At 36.3% G+C, this 7,507-nt stretch overlaps 1 protein-coding gene across 3 annotated transcripts in view; it reads left to right on the plus strand.

Moving 5' to 3' along the window:
• Window positions 1–7,188, plus strand: part of LOC106960513 (uncharacterized) — a 16,536-nt gene extending 9,348 nt beyond the window's left edge. The window contains exons 7-16 of one of the 3 annotated variants that reach the window (XM_015053650.1): window positions 682–1,011; window positions 1,109–1,411; window positions 1,534–1,863; window positions 1,951–2,262; window positions 2,689–2,994; window positions 3,512–3,817; window positions 4,594–4,896; window positions 5,563–5,641; window positions 5,912–5,969; window positions 6,055–7,188. In XM_015053650.1, the coding sequence (XP_014909136.1) occupies window positions 682–1,011; window positions 1,109–1,411; window positions 1,534–1,863; window positions 1,951–2,262; window positions 2,689–2,994; window positions 3,512–3,817; window positions 4,594–4,896; window positions 5,563–5,641; window positions 5,912–5,969; window positions 6,055–6,150 (2,423 nt within the window). In that variant the 3' untranslated portion in view covers window positions 6,151–7,188. The remainder of the gene's footprint in view (window positions 1–681; window positions 1,012–1,108; window positions 1,412–1,533; window positions 1,864–1,950; window positions 2,263–2,688; window positions 2,995–3,511; window positions 3,818–4,593; window positions 4,897–5,562; window positions 5,642–5,911; window positions 5,970–6,054) is intronic. The other 2 variants (XM_015053667.1, XM_015053659.1) reach the window with 2 other exon arrangements.
• Window positions 7,189–7,507: the final 319 nt, after the last annotated feature.

A 7,507-nucleotide genomic window follows, 5' to 3' on the forward strand; every position in this document is an offset into this window, starting at 1 on the left:
AAATACCTCAAATAATATCAAAAGGACCATGAAGGGCTAAACTAGAGTGAATTAAAATGATAGGTACTTTTTCTCGAACCTAAATAAATGAACCACAGACAACGTATATGAATTTTATAGACAAAGCTTTTGCAAAAGGAGAACTCTCCATCAACAACCTCATCAGCCGTTCACAGAGAATTCTGGTCTGCTTTCGCGTGAGCCCCTGTTTTATTGTCAAGCAGAACAGCCAAAAAGGGGCAGTCAGGAAGAACAACAAAGGTCGTAAAACTTCTAACCTAAACAAACCAGCAACTCAGTTCCAGGTGTGATATCTGATCTACTATCTGAGCCCAGTTCAGCTCTAGGTCAAACTGTCAACAAAGAGGGAGGATAAACGAGACAAAATACGACTGCTCACAGGCAGTTAGGAGGTATTCTGGTTGATAAGAATTAAGGTCTGGGAAACACAGAGTTAACTGTCTCACATGAAGATAAACAGACAGTTGTAACCTCCAGGTCAGTTTATACACACATAAGGAAGAGAACACTTTAAACTAAAAATCACAATAATACTGATTAACATTAGACTGAATATGAACTAAAGTAATAACAAAATGATAATACCAAAAAATATCTAACACCAGCAAAAACCCAATTTATTATCCCACTACTTTTTCCTGAACCTCTTTTGTCCTTCAGGCAGAAGCTGTGGCCAGTTTGAAATCTCTCTACCACAGACTGTACAAGTTCTGAGAGGATCCTGTGTCACCGTCCCCTGCTCCTTTGACCTAAAGAGAAAATATGAACAATATTTAAATGGAGGATGCAGAGCTCTGTGGGTTTACACAAGTAGCAGTGACCCAAGACTAACAGATACAAACCCAGTGACAGGAAACTTAACAGAGAAAAACTGCACCACCACCTTCAGCAACATGCAGCGTCGCCATGCCAACACCTATAACCTTAGGCTGGATTGTAATGGTCTCAAATACACTTTTAAAACAGCAAGTGTAACAATTGAAGTCAGAGGTAGGTTTTCTTAAACTTCATTAACATTAACATTTGTTATGTTTGACGAGTTTCTCATTTTACTTACTGGGTGATGTCATTGTTGCCTTTCTCACAGATAATTTCCCCCCACCAACTCTGACTCCATCCACATTGTTGGTGAAGAACGGAGACTCCGTGAGTCTGACCTGCTCTGCTTTGGTTCCCTGTCTGTTTCATCCTCCAAATCTGACCTGGACCCCCACATTACATAACAGTCAGGTGACACTGTTGGAGAATCGGGGGAAAACTCCCATGAGGATATCGGTTCTGAACTTCACTGCTTCTCGTCAGAATCATGGACAAATCTCCTGCTCTGCTGCCTACCAGAAACAAGATGAAAGCCGTGCTGTAACCTTTTCCACAAGAGCAAATATACAATGTGAGTTATATTATATAACAGTTTGTGAAACGACTGCTAATCAAGTTTGGAGGAAGGCAAAAATCAACACTTCTTGTTTCTAATTATTTGACTTTCTTTTTCTAAACGGTTTTGTTCTTCAGGCCCTGAATGTGACAAGTTTGAGATCTCTCTGCCGCAGACTGTACAAGCTATGAATGGGTCCTGTGTCACTATTCCATGCTCCTTTGAGATGCAAAGAGAACATGAAAAAAACTTGCACGGGGAATGCAGAGCTCTGTGGCTTTACACAGATAGCAGGGACCCAAGACTAACAGATACAAACCCAGTTACAGGAAACTTAACAGAGAAAAACTGCACCACCACCTTCTATAATGTCCAGCCTAATCATTCCAACGTATATTACTTTAGACTGGATTGCAAAACTACAAAATACACATTTAAAGAAGCAAGTGTAAAAATTGATGTCAAAGGTAGGTTTCTAACTTTGAGTTATTGTATTTATTAATCTATGTTTGCATTTTTGCCTACTAAATGATACAATGAAACCTTCCTCCAAGAACATTTTCCCCCACCAACTCTGACTGTCTCCATACTGGAGGGGAAGGAGGGAGACTGGGTGAATTTGACGTGCTCTGCTCCATCTCCATGCCTGACTCATCCCCCAACTCTGACATGGACCCCCAAAATGGGGGATGTTATGGAGACAATGCAGATGAGCCCAAATAAATCTACAGCTAAGACCTCTGTCCTGAGTTTCATTGCTACCAATCTCCATCACAGACAGAACATCTCCTGTACTGCTACTTACAAGATGGGGAATGGAAACCCTGACTCATCACTTACTACAAGTTTGAAAACAGATATTTTGTGTAAGTTAGTTTCTTTGTTCAAATTTTAAATGCTATAACTACATTTTGGTTCAGTTAACTTTAAACTTCATCCCAGAGAAAGCAAACTAGTGGAAACTGCCGTAAATCTGACAAGAGACAAAGCAAGGAAGAAAGTGGCTTAGAAAACGGCGTGAGAAAAAAAAGAGCTATGGAGAGATGGGAATGTGTCCGGTAAAAATGAAAGCCAAATTTCTACATGCAAGTCATTTAAATCTCATGTTAGGCACATTTTTAGGATTTCCGTTTTCACCTCCTATACACGTAGTGCCAAGATTACCTACTTCCTGCTGGAGTGATGCTGAAAAAACAGGCCATGCATTTTCTTACTTCAAACATGCTTTAACTGATTTTGAAAAACCCTATCTACTATATTTCCAATTAACAATTTGCTCTACACTTTAACAGTTCGTCCAAGGATCCTGCCCTCTTCTAGTTGCATCAAAACAACAAGTCAAATCAACTGTTCATGTGAAATTGTGGGAAACCCTCCGATCTTGCAGTGGTTTTTCAATGAGCAACCTGTCAACCAATCTGGGAAGGTTTACGCTATCAGTGACTCTCTAAATGACACGTATCTGAGGAGCATCATCATCGTGAATCAGCTGCAGGAGAGCAACTTGTCGTCATTGCTCTGCTTCAGCTTCAATTCATTGGGATCAGGCAGTAAACAGCTTTTTATCAACTCACCTCAGATTTCAGCAGAAAATCAAGGTTTGTTCATCTTCAAATAAGCTTTTTAATTTCAATAGGCTTTTGTATCCTTGTAAAAGAAAGCTAAATAAATAATTAAATAACCAGTCCTTACATGATAACAAATTGTTAGCTCTCCCGGCTAGCAGCCTCGCTTCTGTACAAAGGTCCGCCATATTTTTGTGGAACCACAGTGACACCCAGTGGTCACAACATGATACAGAGAGTAATTCATGGCCCATACAAGTTTTTTCTCATAAGATTTTTCTAAAGACTCAACGAAGTTATACCATGATTCATCACAAATGATTTAAATGTGTTCATTCACTTTGGGAACTGCTGATTTGTGTCCATCACATTCTCTCTCTCTCTCTCTCTCTCTCTCTCTCTCTCTATATATATATATATATATATATATTATTAGCTTTTATGAGTTTAAGTTAATTGGAAAACATGAGATTCATCACAAATGTGTTCACTATTTATTTAGACATATTAATTCATTTTGGAAACCTTTTTTTGCTCTACTTCATTACAGTCCCTCCAAGGATCCTGCCCTCTTCTGGTTGCATCAAAACAACAAGTCAAATCAACTGTTCCTGTGAAATTGTAGGAAACCCTCCAATGTTGCAGTGGGTTTTCAACGGGCAAATTGTCAACCAATCTGGGAAGGTTTTTGTCATCACTGACTCTTTGAATGGCACATATCTGAGGAGCACCATCAGTGTGAATCAACCACAGGAGAGAAACTTGTCCTCCTTATTCTGCTTCAGCTTCAATTCTTTGGGATCAGACAGTAAACAACTTTTTATCAACTCGCCTCAGATTATAGCAGAAAATCGAGGTTGGTCTCCATTTCTGTAATGAATGTTGTTTATCATTGACAAATCAAAAATATGACAATTGATTTTAATGGCAAAAAGGCATTTCAAAAATGAAATACGGTGGATTACTGGACATGGTAGTTTGTTTAAAACCACTACATTTTCAGAGTCGGCATGAAAACAGTAAAGCATGTCACACAATAACTATGTAAGTCTCCAGAATGAAGGGCTACGTTTTAGACATGGAAGATAACTTCATTTTCCTAATTAGCTTTCTATTAATTACAGCAAATCTGGCTACATGAAAAAGACATCATGTGATTCTATTTACAGATTTGTGCGATCTGTGATTTTTACATCCACCTTTTGTGAATTTTGACCTAAATTGATACTTTACATATTTCTGTTATTCTAATATTATTAGAATAACTTATTAACTTTTTCTAGACATAAAATATTCCTTTATAAATTTGTCAAAGTAATACATGAAAATATATATTTTATACCCAGCAAATGATTTTCAATGGACAGCTGCATTTTTAATTAGCAAACTATGGAGAAAAATAAATAAGAGCAATGATCAAATGTTTATTGATTATTTAGTTTATCAAATCAAATGAAAACTCTGATGCACAGTTTCAAATATTCAAGTATCACTTTTGTTCCAGGCTTAAGTAACTCTTTAAAAGAAAGTGATTCCTAATTTATTTTGAGAGCTGATTTAAACATGTCTCCATTCATTTTAACCATATTTCCTATATTTTTAGGTGACAATTTGCTCTTCTTTTTTTTACAGTTCCTCCAAGGATCCTGCCCTCTTCTAATTGCACCAATGCAGCAAATAAAATCAACTGTTCATGTGAAACTGTGGGAAACCCTCCAATGTTGCAGTGGCTTTTCAATGGGCAACCAGTCAGCCAATCCAAGGTTTTTGTCATCACTGACTCTTTGAATGGCACATATCTGAGGAGCACCATCGCTGTGAATCAGCTGCAGGAGAAAAACTTGTCCTCATTGGTCTGTTTTAGCTTCAATTCATTGGGATCAGACAGTAAACAGCTTTTTATCAAATCCCCTCAAGTTTTGGCAGAAAATCGAGGTTCGTTTGTCCATCTTAAAATATAAATGTGTATTTTTTTGTTGCTATTATCTGTAATAATAATAATAATAATAATAATAATAATTATTATTATTATTATTATTATTATTATTATTATTATTATTATTATTATTATTATTATTATTATTATTATTATCTATAAGCTGATTTAATACATGATCTGTTGTGAATATGCAACTCAACTAAGTCCACCTTAACAGCAGGTGATTAGAAACTCAGGTAGGTTGTAAAGAGTAAATACAAACTCTGAATACTTGTCCTTAAAAAATATTTTTGTTTTCTTCAGCTGAATTAATACCATCTAGTGACACCTCATCAGTACGGCTTAATGATCCTGTGGCAGAAGTTGATTTGAAATAGTCTGAAGATTAGAAAAAAGTTTTATGAAAATAATTAATGGATCTCTTTTATGCTCTCTGTTGATCTCGAATCACTTAATGCTAATCCCAGAAGCACAGTTTTAGGCCACAAGAGGCCCTCGGTCAATCAAAAATGTTTTAGAATCAATGATCACTTTTTAAAATCTCTGGAAATATCCCTTTGTGAGTGATTTATATTAACACTTCCATCATTTGTTGGTTATCATGACACCAACAAAGGGCTTTGAAATGGTGCTAATCTATATTTTCCCATCTTGCATTTCAGGTAAAGGGCAGATTTCTGTGTTCATCAGCACAACTGTCATCTTACTCGTTGTAGTGTGTGTCTTGCTGTTTGTTATCAGGTAGGTGAGCAGTTCAAATCAAATCAAAATAGCCTCTTTTCATTTGTAACACTCACTGACTGACAGCTGCATGCCATCTCATAGATCCTGTTCACTAACACTTCTTGTTCTTTTCCTCAACACCCACCAAAAATATTATTTTTCAGATTTGATATTTTCAGCATTACAGATTACAAATTGATGTTTCTGCAAAGACACACTTGACTCCTCTGTTGTCTTCTTTTTATCAACTTCTGAACATCTCAATGGATATTAGATATAATTTTTCAGGTTTCAGAAGACTTACCATGATCCTCCATACAATATATTTGGAGGCAAAAGGACGAAGGTAAATTGTCTTTAGATTTTGTCTTTTATTTCTTTTTTTTTTCACCCATCATATTTTTAGCTCAAATGTTTGTGTTCGATTTTAGGTACAAAACAAAAGTGAAGATGACATCAGTATCAAGGCAGTCGGGTCCTTTATGCAAATGGGAAGCCTAAATGATGACGTTGATGATTTGTTGTAGTTTTTATACAGAAGAAAAAGAAGTCTGGCATTAGGAATTATCTGCCAACATTTATAGATAAAGGAACTTTCTACTTATGTGGTCACAGAGCAGCAGTTTTTCCTTCTAAAGGTAAATTGCCATTGGGATTCATAATTACATTATAATTCACCACTCATTGTTATTGTTGGGACTCAAGATCAAAATTAATCACCATGATTTAGTGGCAATGAACAACATAAAGCTGGTATTGTTGTTTATAAAAACAGTCCTGATTTTTTTAAGTGAGACTCTAATTATCTCTCTTTATCTCTCTAGACACAAGTAAATATTCTTGCAGACTTCTGCTGCTTAAATGTAAATTTAATGATTGTGGTTTTATGGCAGTTTGCAGGATTTGGGAACACATCTTTATTTATATTTGTACTCTTGCTCTAAATCTTAGCTGTTGTAGCCTGTTGTCATTTACATGTTTGTTCTTCCAAAAAGAAAGAATCTTGCTGAATATTACATCTTGCTAGAATTGTTTCCAGGTTTAGATTTTGGTGTCACTACAACAAATAATTACATCATAAATGCATTTGCTTGAATCATACTTGACCATTTCAGGGTCAGTTTCATTATTTTGCCACCAGTGCAAAATGGTGGCAAAACTGCAGAGTTTTTTCTTCAAAGATTGTAAAATAATGATTGGTTTCCCCTCTATTTCTGCCTAATCCACATAATTGTATACTTTATTTTCAGAATTAATGCCACAATCCTTCAATGCTAGATTTTCTTTTCTTTTGTGTTTATATTTTAATTATCTCCTTATTCTTCAGTCCCTATCAGTTCATACCTTTATACTTAGTTTCTTTATTTTTTTCTCCTTCTCATAGTAAGATTTGATTACACAAAATGATCTTGTTTTGAAGGTAGCACCTGTTACACAGTTATCTTTGAATCTTCTGATTTTATCTTGTCTGTACAAAGGTGAGTTAAAGCAACTTGTGTATCAAATCCCAAAATTTATGCTGTACATAACAAAAGTCCCAATAAAGTCATGTGACTCTTGTAGAAGTTTGAGTGTAGTAATTATTATTGGGGCAAAAGGGGCTCAGGACGTAGGAGTTCGTCCTGTAATGGGGGGTTTGCCAGTCTGCACTCCTGCTCTGTCATTATGTCCTTGGGTAAAACACTCCACCTGCTTTGTCTGCTGGTGGAGGTCAAAGGGCCCAGTGCTACCGATTGTCAGTCTGCCCCAGGACAAGCTTGACTGCAGTGTAGCGTACAACCATCAGTGTGTGAGTGAATGAATGAATGAATTCATTAACTCATTAATTCATTAATTACTGAGTGTAGTGAAAAGAGCTGGAGAGCTCGATAAGCTAGATAAGGC

Source organism: Poecilia latipinna, unplaced genomic scaffold, assembly GCF_001443285.1.
Source record: "Poecilia latipinna isolate Pla-1442-1.1 unplaced genomic scaffold, P_latipinna-1.0 Scaffold54, whole genome shotgun sequence".
Classification (NCBI taxonomy): Eukaryota; Metazoa; Chordata; class Actinopteri; order Cyprinodontiformes; family Poeciliidae; genus Poecilia; species Poecilia latipinna.